At 51.8% G+C, this 18,527-nt stretch overlaps 1 protein-coding gene across 1 annotated transcript; it reads right to left on the reverse strand.

Annotated features, from left to right (window-relative positions):
- Positions 1-374: 374 nt before the first annotated feature.
- TCTE1 (t-complex-associated-testis-expressed 1) lies at positions 375-7,460 on the reverse strand. Its single transcript, XM_055329572.1, has 4 exons — positions 7,184-7,460; positions 5,604-6,172; positions 3,097-3,546; positions 375-584 (listed from the first exon to the last, which is right to left on the reverse strand). The coding sequence occupies exons 1-4, from the start codon at positions 7,458-7,460 to the stop codon at positions 375-377; spliced, it is 1,506 nt and encodes a 501-aa protein (XP_055185547.1).
- Positions 7,461-18,527: the final 11,067 nt, after the last annotated feature.

Genomic DNA, 18,527 nt, shown 5'->3' on the forward strand with positions numbered 1-18,527 from the left:
CATGGTGGGGAGGGGAGTCAGGGAGATGGATGGCCTCCATGGGAGAGTCTGGGCAGGGACTGGCTTTTGGTCTTCTCTGCCTTCCCTAATCCTGGAAGAAGTCAGTCATTTCAGGTAACATCCTCTTCCAGGGGTACAAGGGATGAGTCCCACTTCATACCCCTTCTTGCCCCCATCCCAGTCCCCTCCCCCACCTCATATCCTTATCTGCATCACACTTGATCACTCACCGCAAGGATATCCATGGTCTCTCCCTGTCTCCTCCCTCTAGACCCATGTAACATTCTATAGGAGGAATGATTGAACATGAAATGAGAGATCGGGCTAGGACAGTGACCCAGGTCCTGTCACTGCCCTAGCCCTGTTCCCCAACCTTATCCTACAGGGTTCTCAGGGCCCTTGGCAGTGATTGGTGATATGAAGTGGCTGGGATTCAAGGCCCGCTGGCGGGCGGCTTCCCGGTTGGCACAGAGGGCCTGGCCAATGAGGTACTCGCTCTCCTGGGCTACATCTGACAGGCGCAAGTCAAACTCCAGGAGGGTCTTGTTGTCTGACATGCCTTCCAGGAGCTGCTTCCCGCCGTCCTGGGAGAGGAGTACAAGAGAAGGGGTCGTTTTATATCACTACCTAGGATTGCACACGCGCATACACATTTATATAAAGATGTGACTAGAATGAGAGTTTCACGAAACAACGGTTAACCTATTTGTTCAGCACGCTAATGTGTCCTATGCTATCCTATCCTATTCTATTCTATAAGAAAAATGGTACTCAAGACCTACTAAACTGAATTTTTGACCCTCATGATTTGAAAAACATGGTTCTGTGACAATGATGGTAACTCCACTCCTCTGATTCTACCATGGGTAGGTGAGACAGATCTGGCTAATGACATCTGAGGAGGAAGTACGGAGGAAGTGGTTTCTGGGAAGGTTGTTCTCACTCTGAAAAGAGAACAAGAGAGAGGGGTGCTCTCCTTTTTCCTGTCTCTGAGCATGGCCCCAAGTGACATGCAGCAGCCATCTTGGGACCTGAGAGAAGCACCTGGGAGGACACTGCCAAGTAGCTGGGTGGGCAGAGCAGATGGCACCACTGAGCCAGTGTATTTACCACCTCCGAAGATCCTCTAACCTGGGGCTTCTGATTATGGGACGTATTGAATATTCCTCTTGTTTAGGCCACTTCCTGGATCGGTTTTCTGTTACTTGTGGCCAAGAGCACTCTGTTGGGAGACGGTGTATGTATGTGAGCAAGACTGTTCTCTGGGGAGGTTTGGTACAGGGTGCCAACATGGAGGGTCCCCCTCACTAGTCCTCATAGCTCCAAGCTCCAGCCCCTTGTTGGGTGGGCTACACCTGATGTGAACAATTTTTTATGTGGGAGGTAGAATGGTTGTGTTCTATGGTTGTGACCCAGTAGTGTGGTGCAAAGTCAGTTTAATGGGTTACAGATGCATTTTTAAAAAATGAAGTAGAATAGAATATAAAGGAAACTATTAGCATGTGTCACAAGCAGTGAAAGTACATTTCAATGGTACTATATTGATACGTCTGTTCACTAGGTGTTCATGTAAATTGCATTTCTTGTTTTGACACTTGCTCAAGAAAATGAGAGACATTGTCTATCAGAAAGGACCCAGGTGGAGCATCTGGGTGACTCAGTTGGTTAAGCATCCAACTCTTGTTTTCTGTTCAGGTCATGATCTCGGGGTCCAGAGATCCAGCCCTGCATCAGACTCCACACTCAGCAGGGAGTCTGCTTGAGATTCTCTCTCTCCCTCTGTCCCTTGTTGCATTTTCTCTCTCTCTCTCTCCCTCAAATAAATATTTTTGAAACGATTTTATTTATTTGAGAGAGAGAGAGTGTGAGCACCAACGGCGGGGGGTGGAGGGGCAGAGGGAGAGGAAGAAGCAGGTTCCCCACTGAGCAGGGAACCCCGATGCTGGGCTTGATCCCAGGACCCTGAGATCATGACTAGAGCCAAAGGTAGACAGTTAACTGATTGAGCCTCCCAGGTACCCCAAATAAACAAATCTGGTTTCCAACCAGCCCTGGTTTGTTTTTTTTTTTAATATTTTATTTAAAATAAATAAAAGAGAGAGAGAACATGAGCAGAGGGAATGGCAGGCAGAGGGAGAAGCAGGTTCCCCACTGAGCAGGGAGCCTGATGTGGGGCTTGATCCCAGGACCCTGGGATCATGACCTGAGCTGAAGGCAGACGCTTAACCAAATGAGCCTCCCAGGAGTATCCAGTCCTGGATTTGAATCACAGCACTGACATTCTCTACTGACTGGATGCTCTCGGGTGATGCACTAACCCCTCTGAGACTCAATTTTCCATCTGTAAAGTGGGGTTAAGAATACACATTCTAGAGGCACCTGGGTGGTTCAGTCAGTTAAGTGTCCCACTCTTGGTTTTGGTTCAGGTCATGATCTCAGGGTTGTGAGATTGAGCCCTATGTCAAGCTCTACACTGAGCATGGAGTCTGCTTGAGATTCTCTCTCCCTCTCTCTCTGCCCCTCCCTCATCCCTCTTCTCTCTCTCTCTCAAATAAATAAATCTTAAAAAAAAAAAGAGTTCATATTTTATTAGAGGTGCCTGGCTGGCTCAGTCCACAGAGCATGCAACATTTTATCTTGGGGTTGTAAGTTTGAGCCCCATGTTGGGTGTAAAGATTACTTAAAAATAAAATCTTCAAAAAAATACACATTCTACTAGATAACTGTAGGAATAAAGGAATAGTGCCTAGCATAGGTTGTAACCCTGAATAATAGTAATAGCTAGTGATCCTGAGGTCCTAGCCAGTGCCTCCAATGTTAACTGCTTTATAAGTATAACTCATTTAATCCTCCCAGTAACAACACGTAGAAATAGATTCTATTATTATCTCCATTTTACAGATGAGGACATGGTGGCCCAAAAACGTTAAGTAATTTAACCAAGTGCAAAATGGCAGAGCTGGGAATAGAACTGGGTAAAGTCTGTGGTCTTAACAATTACCCTGGAAGTTCCTCAAGGCAGTTGGATTCCCACACTCACCCCCCAAGGCTACGGGGCTCTTCTTGGCTCTGCCAGCCCCAGAAGGTACAGCTTACCAGCCCGATGTGATTGCAGGACAGGTTGATGCTGGTGAGCGTAGTGTTGACAGTGAGCACCTGGGAGAGGAGGGTGGCGGTGGGCTCAGAGAGTTCATTGCCCCCGAGGTGCAGGGTTGTGAGGCACTTGTTGGTCTGTAAGGCATGGGCAAGTGCCTGGCCACCCTCATCTTCAATGCAGTTGAGGCGCAGGTTGAGGGAAATGAGGTTGGTGTTGTGTGCTAGGGCGTGAGCCAGTGACTGGGCACCAGGCGCACGCACCTGGTTGTTGGCCAGGGTGAGCACACGGAGGTGGCTGTGGCTTAGCAGCTTGGCCGCGGCACGTGCGCCGCGGTCCCCGATGAGGTTGTGTGACAGGTCCAGCTCCTCAAGGGCTGGGTGATCCAGGAGGCTGCGAATTAGTATGCGTGCCTTGTCATCGTCCACCTTGCTTCGGGTCAGTCTGAAGGTCTGTGGGCAGGTAGGAAGTATGCAGCACCTGGCAGCCAGGGAGAATCTGCCTGCCTACCCAGCTACCTTCTGCAGGTAGAGGAGCAGGCCACAGGGAGGCCCGAGGTTCTGCTTATCTGGTGTTGGCCATCCAACTGGCCATGGCCAGGGCAGGGCTTCCCCGGGTGGCAGAGCAGTGCGGAACTGGTGGCAGGCAGTAGAAGGAAAGCCTACCATTTATTGACAAATTACTATGCGGTAGGCATGCTACTAGAGTGTTATCATAACAATTATCTCTGACTCTCTAGCCCCCAGGCAGGTAGAATGAGTTCTTTCTACTTTGCAGATAGAAAATGAAGGCTGAGGGTGGACAGGTCATTTGCTCAGGGTCACACAGTGATCAAGCCCCAGAGGTAGGTTCAAATCCAGGTCTATTTGATGCCCCAACTCCTGTTTGATGGCCAGGAGAGGAACTCTTGGATGGAGAGGCCAGGGAAAGAAGCAGGATGAGAGATGGGGAATGGAAGGATGGAGAGAAAAGACAAAAGAATGGGGTAGGACTAGCATGGGGAATCCTGGAGATGGGAGTCCTAACCCTCTCCGTCTAACCAGCTCCTTCCACTCCTCCCTCTTCCACGGGGCCTCCCCACCCTCTTCCCATTCTTCATTCCCCTGCTTTTTTTATGTCTCCCTTAGCCAGCTTAGAGCCTCTTGTGTCTCTTATCATTTCATTGTACCTATCTGGCAAAGCTCTAACCATGGATCAACCCCACTCTGTTTTCTGCCTATCTGTGCCCAAGCAATTGATGTAATGGAAAATGTCACATGACAGTTCTGGTTGGTATCTCTGGAACCACCAACAGACCCTCAATGCTGTGTGCCAATTTAGCCCTGTTTCTCCAGACAACATATTCTCTCTCACTCTATAACAATGATTTCAACATTCTCCAGCCTTCTCAAACTTCAGGGAGCCACCCTACAGCCTCCTTTCAGCACTTCAGTTTCCTCCTGCCTCCCTGGCCATTGAATGGGAACCCTTCATTTTCCTAATACCAAACACGAGCCCACTGCTATCCACCACATCCTCTCTCCTCTGCCCAGAGCCAACTGCCCCACCTCAGTTCTCAATTCCACCCTCCCTGCCTTCTCAAGAACCTTCCTTGGTAAATGAACCTATGCCTTTCTCTTGGACTCATCGCTTTGTTGCTGTCCAATGGAACTTTATACTGGTTTTAAACGCATGCAAATATCTTTTTTTTTTTTGCAAATATCTTTTTAAGAAAACCTAAACCCTTCATATTACTGATTTCCCCTTCATCCCCTTCACAGCCAAGTTCTTGAATAAGCTGATCACAGCCATCCTGTTTCCTCACTTCCCACTCTCTCCATAAACCACTCCAATCTGGCCCCTGTTCCTGGCACTCCACTGACAGTTCCAGCTCTGTGACCTCTGAGTTTGCTAAATTCGGTCCTCAGCATCACCCCACTCCATTGCTGCTTGCTCCTTTTCTTGAGATTCACCCCTCCCTCCGCTCTGTGACTTGAGGCCATGTCACCCCGTTTCCTCTTTCTCTGACTCTTTGGCAGGCTTTCCCTCTTCCAATCAGAATACGTGGGACATACTTTACTGAAAAATTATCTGTCGAGTATTTGAGTTTCAAATTTAACTGGATGTCTTGTATTTTTATTTGCTAAATCTAGCATTCCTAGCCTAGTTGTAATTTTACATTTACATGATTGCTGATGAGTGCCTTTTATCCCACCAGACTGCTAGCTCCAGAGGCCACAAATGGTATTAATTTTGCTCATTGTTGAATCTTCAGCACCAAGGATAGGGCCCAGAGTGCAGATGTTCCTTGGATGAGTAAGTGGCTTGAGAACTGGGAGAGCAGTGCCTTGTTCCACCCTGCATCCCCAGAATCCAGCTTGGTGCAGGGTGCATTCACTTGGTCAGTGAATGAGAAGGAAATGGGAGATGATGGGGTTGGAGGAGGAGGAGGAGGAGGAGGAGGAGGAGGAGGAGGAGGAGGAAGAGGAGGGGAGAATGGGACGTAAAGGAAGGCCCAGCCGCCTGGTACCTTGAGGGTGTGGCATGCCTTGATGGTGGTCGCCAGGGAGTGGCAGTCCTGATAGGTGAAGAGGAAGAGGTTCCACTCGAAGTTCATGCCGCAGTCCTTGACCCCATACACCAGGTCCAGCTCCTCCAGGTGGCTCAGGCCAGCTACCAGGTCCCGCAGTTGGTAGTGGTCCCCGGTGGGCTGCTCCATCTCGGCCTCGCTGCCCGAGTCGGACAGCTCCCCGTTCCACGGCTGGAGCGGGAGCTGCACGGGCGGAAGGAACTGATCCACGCGGAGCCTGCGCACGTAGTTCCTGCAGAATGGCAGCAGGTCGAGGATCACCGCGGGGTCTGTGGTGCTCGGGATGAAGTGCTTTATCAGGTTTTCCAGGTGCCGCTCGAAGAACAGGCGCTTCCAGCTGCCTCCGTGCCTGGCCACGTGGCACACGGGCCAGCGCTGCATGCAGCAACGGCGCCAGTAGTTCTCGTCGTCGATCAGGTTGGCGGTCACGGTCAGCGGCAGGTCGGGGGACAAGTGGTTCAGGACCTTCTGCTGGTGCTCTGGAAGCAGCTGCTTCAGGATAGGGTTGTCTTTGAGAACAGGAGGGAAAGCAGGAGTCACAGTGGTGGGGATACCACAACGTGGTACCCTGGGCTGGTCCTGCCTGGGGGCACCCAAGCAAATGGAAGATCTTCCGCGGCCCTCAGGGAGCCCCAGCCTGAGGGGGGGGGCAGCCTTTATCTCAGGGATGCTTAGTCTGAGGATAGAGACGTAGCCCCTGGCGTTGGGATGTTCCCTGCCTGAAGGTGGACATCTTCCTGTCTGGTTCCAGGGAGCTCCCAGTCTGAACAAGAATCTCAGGTCTAGCCCTCAAGTATTACTTAGTCTGATGTAGGAGATAATCCTGAGCCCAGAGATTCCCAAATGATTTGATTCATTAATTTCAAAACAAAACAGAACAAATATATTTGAACATCTACTGTGCTCCAAGACACTAAGTGCTGAGGGTACAAGAGTGAGGAAGATGGTGGAAGCCACTCCTTCTTAGGAGAGGAGGCAGACAGTAAATATGTCAGGAGAATATATTGTAGGTCAGGTGGTGGTAGGTGCTGCAGATAAATGATGATCCTGTCCTCACAGCCCCAACCAGTAGGAGAGGCTGGGAACTCATCTTTGAAAAGGATAACCATTTACAGAGCACAAAGTACAGAACAAACCAAGAACCTATATGCACTGTGGAAGGCTCCAAGAGGGTAGAGGATGGTCAACCAGGGAGGGCTTTCTGGAGGAGGTGTTTGGTAAATTTGGTTTGGGCTGGGTTTTGCTGGAGAGAGTGGGAAAGATGAGGAGAGGGCATAGACAGGCAGTGCACAGTGTGGATGGGAATCTGGTGGACCCTGGAAGTAGAGACAGTGGGAGAAACCATTCTGGTTCCAAAGGGTAAGGGCAGTGTTTACTGGGGATGAGGACCCAGTGCAGGAGGGCAGGGGCTGCCTCAAGACCTGGCCTTTGAGGTTTTGCCTCTGGGCAGGCAGTCCCCACCCATCCTACCCTACTCCTGGCCTTTTGAAACCTCCTGCCCAGGGCAGGGACAGACTCACTCTGGAAGTTCTCAACAATGTGCTGAATGCAGAGCTCTGTGAGGAGGGGCACGATGGCCAGTGACCACTCAGGGTCCTCAGCTATGATCCTGCGCATCTGACGTACATTGGCTCCGGATTTCCAGCCCTTGGACTTGCTGGGGGGTGGGATGACTGAGGGTCTTGAGGGCTGGGGACCTGTGCTTGAAGCTTGGCCTGCGGTGGAGGACCTGTCCTGCATGGTGGTTGAGGATCGGCTGAGGACTGACAGTGTTGGTGTCACTAGGGTTTCCTGCATGCTGTGGACTGGCAGCCTAGGGGCAGGTAGCCCCTTGGTGATGGCCTTGTGACGAGGAGTCTCTCAGACTGGCAGGTTCTTGGTGCCCATGGGAACCTGGAGGGAGAGGAGGGGTGGAGATCTTAACTTTGGAGGGTTTCAGTGGGCATTTAGCAAGAGAGGTAGCACAGAGTGGTTCTTAAGGGTCCATCTCTGGAGTAGAGCAGATCCAGGTAAAAATCCTACTGGTTAGCTGTGTGGCCTTGGGCAAGTTACTGAATCTCTTCTAGTTTCATATGCCTCCTCTACAAACTGAAGAGGACAGTTACTTATAAGAGGAGTGGGAGAAGTGAATAAAGTAATGCATCTAAAGAGGCATAGTATACTACGACACATGCAACTATAGCAAGGAGCAGGCCGACATTTTGGATAATAATATCTATACAGAAATTAGAAGTAATTAATATATGTTGGATGCTTATTTATGTATTTTAAAAAAGATTTCTGAGAGAGAGAGAGAGAGAGAATGTCCAAGAATGGGCAGGGTAGAGGCAGAGGGGAAGAGAGAGAGGATCTCAAGTAGACACCCCCACTAAGTGTGGAGCCTGGTATGGAGCTCCATCCTACAACCCTGAGGTCATGACCTGAACCAAAACCAAGAGTCAGATGCTCAACCGACTGTGCCACCCAGGCGCTCCTGGACACTTTTTAAAAAAAGTTCTTTATGCATATTAACCAATTTAATCCTCACAAAAGCCTTTTTGAAATAGGCACTTTTATTTTTCCCATTTTTCTGATGTGAAGCCAAAACACAGAGAGGCTAATTGACTTGCCCCATGTCACACAGCTTATAAATAACAAGGATGGATTTAAATTCAGTCTATCAAGTTCATTGTTTTTTTAAAAGATTTTAAATAATCTCTACAGCCAACATCGGGCCTGAGCTCACAACCCGGAGACCAAGAGTTACATGTTTTACTGACGGAGACAGCCAGGTGCCCCTCAAGTTAATTCTCTGAACCCTACATTGTACTGCCCCTCTGAAGATGAGAGGTCTAGATGCATATTGCCAAACGCTCGAGGTATAATAAAGAACCATTTAGTTTGGGATGCCTGGGTGGTTCAGCGGTTGAGCACATCTGCGTTCAGCTCAGGGCGTGATCCTGGAGCATCGGGATCAAGTTCCGCATCGGGTTCCCTGCATGGAGCCTGCTTCTCCCTCTGCCTGTGTTTCTGCCTCTCTTTTTTGTGTGTCTCTCATGAATAAATAAATAAAATCTTTAAAAAAGGAGCCATTTAGTTCAAAACAGCTCCTGGGGTTAAGTATTTTATAGGACAGCACTGCCTGACCAGGAGGATGGGGTTGAGAACAGCACTGCCAAGTAGAAATGAGATACATGTCAAAATGTAGGCCACATATACTATTTAAAATGTAGTAAAATAAAATAAAAAATAATCAAGAGAAATGGGTGAAATTAGTTTCATGTTTAACCCAATATGTCTAATATTATCATTGAAATATGTAATCAATATAAAAAATATGTTTAAAAAAGATTTTATTTATTTATTCATGACAGACACACAGAGAGAGGCAGAGACACAGGCAGAAGAAGAAGCAGGCTCCTTGCAAGGAGCCTGATGCGGGACTTGATCCCAGATCCTGGGATCACGCCCTGAGCCGAAGGCAGACACTCCACCACTGAGCCACCCAGGCGTTCTTATAAAAATTATTAATGCGATATTTTACATACCTTTTTGCATACTAAGCCTTCCAAATCGGATAGTTCAATAGCTATGTGTGGCCAGTGGCTACTGTTTTGGACAGTGTAGGCTGAGAGGAGGGAGAGGGGAACCGGACCGAGGCTCTGTCCAGGGGGCCGGCACCTTCCCTCTTCCCCTCTGAGAGCTTTGGCTTGCACCCCCCCCCCCCTCCATGCCCATCTGATCCAGTCTTCCTAGTTCTCCCAGCCACCCTGCCTTCCAGACGGCAGCGGGGAAGGCGTGGGAGGCAAAAAAAAGCAGCTAAATCTGGGGCTGGAGACAGAAGACAGAGGATGTATCTGGGGCTGGGGACCCTCCTCCGCATTTGTCCATTTGTGCACGCTTGCTGCAGGTGCCCTGAAGCTGCAGGCTGAAATGGGGCCACTCCACACAGAGCTCCTCCTCTGGGCAGTTTCCCCTCAGATTTGCTCTGTGACTCGGTGCACTGTGTAGTGGCCGGTGGGAAGGAACGCTCTGAACCAGCATAGGTGTCCTTGGCAGATGGAGAGGACCAGATGGTACTCCCCAGTCCACCAGGCATCTCAAGGAGGAAGAGCCTGGCTGTGTGTGTGGGGAGGTGGGGGCGAGAAAGGCGGGGGTGGGGGTGGGGGAGCAGGGGCAGTGTAGGGAAGACATCTATGTATTTGTGACACCCTTATGCAAATCAAATGCAGAGGCACAAACAGATTGTGTCCAGATTGATGGAATAACCAGCTGGTGCATTTGACTAATAGCCCCTCAGAGGGCGTGGCTGGGAGGGGATGCTGCTTAGAGGTTCCAGATGACTTTGCATTTCTGGTTTTGCCAGTGACTTGCTGTGTGACCTTGGCCAATTTACTTAACCTATCTGAGCTTCAGTTTCCTTATCCATACAACTTTCCTTATCTGCAGGGTGTTGTGGAGATGAGATAATGTCTGAAAAGAGTACTGGGGGTGTGGGGGGCTGTGGAGGATGGGGGACAGGGGTCTTAGGCTGGGAGTAGCTTAGAGTGCCACCTCTGAGCACTGACCTGAGATGGGATGGAATCCTGGAGTGGCCCTTCCCTATCTCCAGGGGAGAGGCGAAGGGCAAGGTGGCAGTGGTGGTGTTTGGGGCTGGATAGGATGGAGGGGCCTGGCAATCTGGGCACAAGGAGGAAAGAGCCAAAGGGCCAGGCCTGCTCCTGCCAGCTCTGCATCTGGTCTCCTAGGGCTCCTGCCAAAAGTTCCCTCCAGAGTTCTGGCCGAAAACATTCCGGTATGCCCTTTGGGCCCAGATGTATTCCCAAGACACGCTGTGGGCCATGCCCAAGGGAGCAGGACCCGGCTTGGTGGGGGGTGGAAGGAACCCCAGATTTCTGGTTAGTGTTGCCCTGGAGCCGACTCCAGGCATTTCTCTGCCCAGCCTCACCATCCAGGTAGGCTGTTTTCCTCTCCTTCTTCCTGGGAGGCCAGATGTCCGGGAAACCGACCTGGGGCCAGACTGGCCGCCCTCTGGAACAGGCTGCCTGGCACTGATTCCACTATCTAGGGCTTCATTGTCTTAGGATCTGACGTCTCTTCCTAAGGTCTGATCTGCATCTTTCATGCTGCAGTTTAGAGCCTGCAGTCCCTTTGTGGGCCTGACACTGCAGGACCCACCCTGGGGCAGTCTCCTGCCGCCACCCCCCCCCCCACCTCCTCAGAAGGAAGAGGCAGGGCATCCCTCCTAGTGCTCCAGGGACTCGGGCGGGTATCAAAAAGAGCCCCTATAATCCTGATCCTGCAACGACTATGTTTACAGAAACCTCCATACCACTAGGTCTGATGTCATTTGAAAGGACAATGTTGAAACCATTAACCTCATAAAAAATTAAGAGGTGATAGTTTTCACTTTCCCCCTTAACCTGTACAACCTATCCCCCACCTCCCCTCTGGTAACCGCCATATGTTAACTAACTGCAGTTCAAATAAACACACACACACACAAAAAAGACATAAAGCAGGGCCCCTCCCTGTGCAGGAGCAGGCGGGGACCTAACCCGCACCCCCTTCTCACCCACTGTGAGGCCACCACTCTCTTGGCTCTCCTCCCACCTCTCTGATCATTCCTGAAGTCTGTTTGTAGGCTCTGGGTCACCCTGCCTACCCCTCACAAGCTTAGGATCCTCTGGGGACTGCTGCCTGCCCTGCCCCGCTCCTGGAGATGGTTGCAGCTCTCACCTCTTCTCTGAGCTCCAAACTCATGCCTGCTGCCTGCCTTCTGCACTCTGGAGAACTCAGAGTCTCTCCCAAGCCTCTCCTCCTCCTGGCTCCCTACCTGGCCAGGGGCACCAGGCCCCCCATGTCTGGTTATTGTTGAATCCTGCCAATTCCACTTCCCATCCCAGCGGCCCTCCTGTCCCTTAACTTGGGGGTGGGGAGGGGGATGCCTGGGTGGCTCAGCAGTTGAGTGTCTGTCTTTGGCTCAGGGCATGATCCCTGCCCGGGGATTGAATCCCACATGAGGCTCTCTGCGGGGAGCCTGCTTCTCCCTGTGCCCTTGTCTCTACCTCTCTCTCTCTGTCTCTCATGAATAAATAAATAAAATCTTGGAAAAAAAAAAAAAACCCTTGCGGGAGAAGGCAGGGGAAGGGACCTGCTGGCCTGGATCCCAGCTCTAGCTGCTTAGCACCTGGCGCTCGTCGTCAGCATGGTCCTCACAACTAGCCTTCCCTCCCGAGGCTGCCATGGCCACTCGCTACAGCTCGGCTTCCTGAACTCAGTAGAGAAGGCCCAGGGCACCTGGGAGGCTCAGTGATTGAGCGTCTGCTTGGGCTCAGGTCATGATCCTGGGGTCCTGGGATCGAGTCCTGCAGGGAGCCTGCTTCTCCCTCTGCCTATGTCTCTGCCTTTCTCTGTCTCTCATGAATAAATAAATATCTTAAAAAAAAAAAAGAAGGCCCCTGTGACTGGACATCCTATTTATTTTTAAAAAAAATTTTATTTACTTATTCATGAGAGACAGAGAGGCGGAGGGAGAAGCAGGCTCTATGCAGGGAGCCCGACGTGGGACTCGATCCCGGGTCTCCTGGATCAGGCCCTGGGTTGAAGGTGGCACTAAACCGTTGAGCCCCCCCCACCCCCCTGCCCACAGGGCTGCGCCTGGACATCCTGTTTAAAAGAAACTCCTGTTTGCCCCTGGAACTCTGCAGGCTAGTTCACGCTGCTGGCCTATGCTCAAACAGTTCTCTCTGCCTGGAAGGCCTTTCCCACGGCCTCGGCCCAGGAAACGGACAGTCCTTGGTTTTCTCAAGTCTGGGTTTAAATACCACTTCCTCTCTGAAACCTTCCAGCCTTTCTTGTCCTCACTCCCCTCCCTCCGAAACAGCCCCTCCCTTTATCAGACCCTGTACCTGTGTCCCTTCAACGATCTGATTGATGACCCTCCACCCACACCCACACTAGGCTGTGGGCTCCTTGAGGCCCAGGGACTGTTTCCAGCTCCTTTTTCTCCCTACTCCCTAGCCCATGTCAGGTCGGCCTTACAGGAGGTAGCTGGTTTTCTGAGCTGCCCCACCCCCTTCTAAGAACAGATTCTGGCCAATAGGAGTGTCCCATATTGGTCAGGGTGATTGGCTCAAAGTTGGCCACCTGATGCCAGCCAATCAGGGTCCTTTCTGGGATTTGTTGGAGCAGCAGCAGAGGTAGACACAAGGACGGATGTCCTTGAAGGATACGGATCTCCTGCTGCTGGAGGCTGTTTCCCTTCATGTGGAGACCTGTCTGCAGCAGGAGGGAATGAAGCCTGGAGGAGACCAGCAGGACTGAGAGATGGACAGAGAACACCTGGCACCTTCAGTTCCCCATCTGAGGCCCTGAGGCCCCCAGAACTTCCAGGCTCCTCAGCAGTTCTCTGGTTCTGAGACCTCCTTGGCAGCCTTCTAATAGGTCCCTTCTGCTGATGCTGAGTTGAGTTTCTGCCCATTTGTGACCAAAGGGTCCTGACCATTTGGGTAGGCTCACAATTTGGTGAATGAAATGATGGAAAAAAATCCTAAATCAGTAGATGAAATAGTTCAATGGGGTGGCTGAGAAGGGCCAGAGGCCCCCAGGTTTATTATACACAGGGCCTGGCACCTAACTCCTGGGGCCCCTTCCTATCTTGATCACCCTGGGCTTTCATCTCTTCAGCCATAGGATATATCAGTAATTAGCAGTTACCAACTTCTTTCAGGGCTGTGCTGTCATTTGAGTCTTACAGCCACTCTACAGTGGAGGTAGGGCTTCTTATCCTCATGCTAGGGATGAGAAATGACTGGTCCTAGGACACCTAGGAGGGCTGGGCCCAGGGTCACCTCTCTGTCACCACAGGGCACTGCTCTTCCACAGTTTGCTGGGTGTGTCCCCTCCCCACATTTTTTCCACCCTTCCCCAGGAAAGAGGAAGGCATGTCCCTGCTTCCTGGGAGGCTGGGCTCCTATCTTTAGGCAAAGAGAGCCTGTCAGAGAAGGCCTCCCCAGGCCAGGAAAGCAACGAGACATTGGCACCCTACTACGGAAATTACTGGTTCATAACATATACATTTATCTATCTATATCTATATATCTGTATCTATCTATATCGATATCTCCCTTCTTATCAGGCATCCACACCTCAGTGTGAATGAATTTCAGATCCAAAAAGTCAAGTTAGGAAGAGGGCAAGGAGAACACACCGCCACGGGTGGAGGGCCCATAGGAGAATAAGTCAGGGGACCTGAGATAACTCCACCTACTTCACAGGCATCACCAGTCTGCAGCTGAGGGTGGTAGCAGGTGGCATTATTTTTCCTGGAAGCCTGGGGGGTGGATAGACACCCATTAGTGAGGGGCCCAAAGGCACCCCGACAGCTCCCAAGGGCCTGAGGAGGACAGCTCCAGAAATGGCACCCACTTTCCTCTTTGGAGCTTTTCTCCCTAGGGAACCTATGGGGTAGACAGAGAATCCCAGAGTATGAAGACTGGAAGTGTGTTGAACACTCTGATCCTTCTCTTTTCTCACATTCCAGAGTGAAAGTCAGGGCCATGGGGAGTGATCACTTCTTGTGCCACCACCTGGTGCCCCTATTGAAATGCACAGCTTACTCTAGGATGGGGAAGGTGGGGACATGTCCTGTGACCTTTTGTTTCCTGGCACAGGTTTCACAGGTCTGTTGGGCTTTACAATGCTGTGTCTCCAGCCATCATCCAGCCTAACCCCACACAGGACCACAATCCCTGTAGAAAGGTCAATCCTCCCCCAACCAGCTCTCTGTTCTGTGTCCTTAGGACCAGGGCCCAGGGTCCTAAAATCACATTCAGGCCATAACTCAAAGGGTTGGGTGTAAAAGTCTATTCTCTATGTGTCCAAGCACAGGTAATATAAAGTGACAACATGCCCTAGTTCGGCCAGCTTGGCCTTGTTTTTGATGGCTTGCATTTGCTGGACAAGTGTCCTGGGAACCATATCTTGCCTATACACAGCTATGATTTATGGAGTTTTAGGCTCTCAAAGCATTTGCACAGCAGGAGACAGCTGGTAAGGACTTAGAAATTATACTGCATTAAGACCAATCTCCACTCTACCCCAGAGCATCTGTGAGGCCTTGGGCAAGTCATTTCACCCTACTAAGCCTCCATTTCTTTATCTGTAAAATGGGGGTAGAAATTAATAGTATCTACTTCCTAAGATTATCCAGAAGATTTTAAAGGAGCTGATGTGTGTAAGAGGATTCATGTCATGCTGGGCCCAGAGCCACCCTTCAAAATATGTGTTAGATGTTGTGATGAAGATGTGACATGCCTTACCTAGGTATGTTCATTCAATCTTCCAGTTTATTACTGAGGACTATTCCTGCTATTATGACACTATTATCTCCATTGCACAAATGAGGAAACAAGCTTAGAAAGCATAAGTAGCTTGCTAAGCATCACATAGCTAGTAAGTGGGAAACCTAAAGTTTCAGCTGATACCCATTCAAAGCTGTCTGTTCCTTCCATGCACAAAAGCATAGAAATAATAAGCTGTTGGGATTGCTTCCTAAACTGTCCAGATTCAGTTGTTCATGGCACTTTTCCAGTAGGCCTCCTATTTTCTGCAGCTCATGGGCGCTTCTCATCCTGTCACCAGTGTGAAGCCTGGGGTAACCCTTTAGATGCTGGCCTAAACAGCCCAGACTCCCTCACCCCCTAAGTCACTGCCAGACATGAGGCCCTTCCACAGAACTGGACTGTCGCCTGAATCCTTCAGCATGAGGCCGCTGGGGACCCAAGAATATTCTGTAGAGCTGCACTTTCCTGCTCCATGGCTCACGTTGGGCCCTTGATATTGCTCACAGACCTGGGACTCAGTGCCTGCATCTCTAGCACATTCCCTCCTCTTGGACGTCTCAGACCTTCTCTATTCTTCTCAAGTCTCCAGTTAAATTGAACCGCTGTAGCCAGAGGGTTCTCCCCACTGCCTGAAGGGGAAAGTTGAAGAGGCTGGGGGAGAACTCTCTCCCCTTCCTGCTCATCACACCCCTGGTCCTCATTCTCACCTGCCTTCCTCTTTTTTTTTTTTTTTTTAACCTGCCTTCCTCTTAACTGAGGAGCCGAAGCACCTCTGTACCCCTTGGACACTACCTTCTGGGCTGGCTTGGCTAGATGGGTTATACCTTCTACCCACTTCTCCCACTGTGCTTCCTCTGACTTCTCAGCCAGCTTCTCCTTCACTTTAGGATCCCAGAGGAGACCCCTCCCTGGGCATCTGTCCTCAGGAGCCCTGGGCTTTTGTTTTACTTTCCTGATCTCTTTCATGCCTCCATCAGACCCTACCTCCGGCCATATGCCTCCCAAATTCCCACTTGGGAATTCTTAGTTTGTGAAATCACAAAAGAGGGACAGCAAAGTTCTCTGATGGAGCCGGGGCCCAGCATGCTTGGTGATTGGCCCCAGTGAGATGGCACACTTATCACACCCCTGGGCTTGGCCCTTCTCCCAACTCCTGGCCACTTGGGTCTGTTGTCTTAAAAAGGGCTCCAGAGTATTCATTCCTCACCCCTTTACTCCTGCCTTGGGCTCAGACACTCCTGCAAGGAAGCTCAGCTCCAAAGGCCAGCGAGTCCCTCCCCCAACTTGCCAGGGGGTGAGGAGGCCCTTGCGGCTCCTTAGTAACCAAGGGAAACCAGCCATGCTGTGGGAGAGAGGGAGGAAGGGAGGTACTGAAGCTTCTGGACCTGTAGGAGGGACTGCAGCCTGCAGGAGCTGGGAATGGGAGTCCGTCTTTCTGAGAAGCCTGCGGCTCCTCCGGGGCTCAGGACTGCTCTCCTCCACGACCTACCCGATGCCCCACACTCTCCTTCCTCCTTCTCGTGGTGCCCCCCACCCCCAACCCCGCACCCCTTTACTTGCAGACCTTAAACCTCTGGGCCAATATGCAGTGACCGTAGCGGAGAAGCAAGGGTCCCGCCTCAAATGGGTGGGGGTGGGGAGTCTCCTGTGGGGACAGACGGGGCTCTGAGCCAAGCCAATCTCAGCCAGGCGGGAGCGGGGGCAGGGGGAGTTCAGCCCCATACGGGAGGCCCGGGCTTGAGCTGTCTTCCCGGGCTCACCTCACCCACTCTCGATGCCGGGACGCTCACCTTCCTGCAGGCCCACCGCGCAGCCGCGCCGGTCGTTAGGGACGCCCCGCGTCGCCAGGGGGCGGGTCGGAGGGCGGGTGCGCATGTGCGCGCCTACATCCGCGTGCGCTCCGGTCTCCGCGGCGTGCCGCTGGGTGGGTCCTGGGAACCGGGAGGGGTGGGGTGGGGGGAAAGAGGGGGCCGTGCCCCGAGGTTCTGGGGAGCGCGCTTAGGAATAAATGGGCTTTTCTGGGGAAGGGTGAGGAGTAGGGCCTGGGGCAGGGCTCGGACTGGAGTGCTGGTCCTTCTTGGTACCTTCTGAGTGGAACCGGGGGTGCGCGGTGACGAATGGACAAAGGAAAAGCATCCGCAGTTTCTTCTGAAAGGTGAGGAGGTGGAAGGGCACCTGCAGGGGTCACCGGATCTCCTCTGAGGCCTACTGTTGCCCCGAGCCTTGCAGGAGACCTGTGGGCTGCAGCGTTCTTGCAGTGTGGTACCCTCCACCTTTCTCCAGGATGTAAACAAGGCTGATGTCAGGCACCAGGCAGGAAGTTTCCAGGTCTCCACAGCGCTCCTTCACACAGCACTAAACGTTATGTGACCCCCCCCGCCCCCCCTTAGCTCTGGGCGGCAGGATGTGGTGCTCCTGACGGCAGGAAGGACCAACCTGGGGGGTTGGCTAATAAAAACTGTCCTTCAGGAGGGGAGAGGTGACCAGGATGGTAGGACGTTTCACATGGAGGCAGTTTAGCTTTACCTTCAGCTCTCCCAGTTACTAGTCTGTTGCCATGGGTAAGTTAACGCCTTAGAAGCTCGGATAACCCATCGTAAAACGTCACCGCAACTCCTCACCCTGTGTCCAAAGTAAAGAGCTGGGCTTCCAGTGAGCATCACTGAGAGGTGGCCACTGTGGCAGTTGCCGAGATCCGGAGGTACAGCTTTGCAAGCCCACAGGGCTGAGCGAGAAGGAATCTCCGGCATCCCATCCCGGTGGGGACTGGTCCCTTGCAAACCCTTTAACTGGTGCAATCAGAATGAGAAATCATGTGGGAAGCCGTGCTCTGCGCTTATAATTTTAACTAAACGGCCCCGGAACTTGGTCACCAGGGAGCCTTTAACTTGGAGATGGATCTCCTGAGATCCTTTCCCTCCTCTAGCAACAGAGACCTGGGAACAGAGGTGGAGCTCCCGAGTCTGGCTTGGTCCTGAGTGCATTCATCCTGTTAGGGAAGGAGGGTTGCCCTTTGGCTCTCGGCTTCCTCCCACTCTGAGCTGCCACTTCTCAGCTTCAGCTCAGGCTTGGGGCCCGTGCCCTGCACTTTGTCTTAAAGAGTTGGGTGGCTCTGGCCCCTGTGCTCTCCAGACCCCATCACCTGCCACTCACAGCTCACTGCACCGGCTCACCTCCCCCAGAGGGCCCCTGCACTGGCTGTGCCCTCAGTCTGGGGCACTGCTCCCTCAGATACCCTCCACTCAGTGCCACCTCCCAGTAAAACAACGAAGTCACCCCTCCCAATCCTTGTCCTGCCTTCTCTGCAGACCTCATTGTTGCCTTCCATCTGCTGCCTTCTCTTTACTGCGTATTTCCCTGCTAGCAGAAAGCTCCACAAGTGCAGGAAGTTTTATGCCTTTGGTTCTCACCACATTGTCAGCAGCTGACCAGTACCTGCTGCTCATTTCATTGACAAGTCACCAGGGCCTGCCTTCCTGAAAATGGGAAGTTACTGTTAATGAAACAAGTGGCACCAGCGAGGATCTGCACTGCTGTA

The sequence above is a fragment of the Nyctereutes procyonoides genome, unplaced genomic scaffold, assembly GCF_905146905.1.
Source record: "Nyctereutes procyonoides isolate TBG_1078 unplaced genomic scaffold, NYPRO_anot_genome, whole genome shotgun sequence".
Taxonomy (NCBI): domain Eukaryota; kingdom Metazoa; phylum Chordata; class Mammalia; order Carnivora; family Canidae; genus Nyctereutes; species Nyctereutes procyonoides.

Coding starts and splice junctions, on each gene's coding strand:
- TCTE1 (XM_055329572.1), bottom strand. CDS start 7,460: ATGCAGGAAACCCTAGTGACACCAACACTGTCAGTCCTCAGCCGATCC. Junction 6,173..7,183: donor CATTGTTGAGAACTTCCAGA/GTGAGTCTGTCC, acceptor CTGTTCTCAAAG/ACAACCCTATCCTGAAGCAG. Junction 585..3,096: donor CCTGCAATCACATCGGGCTG/GTAAGCTGTACC, acceptor CTCCTCTCCCAG/GACGGCGGGAAGCAGCTCCT.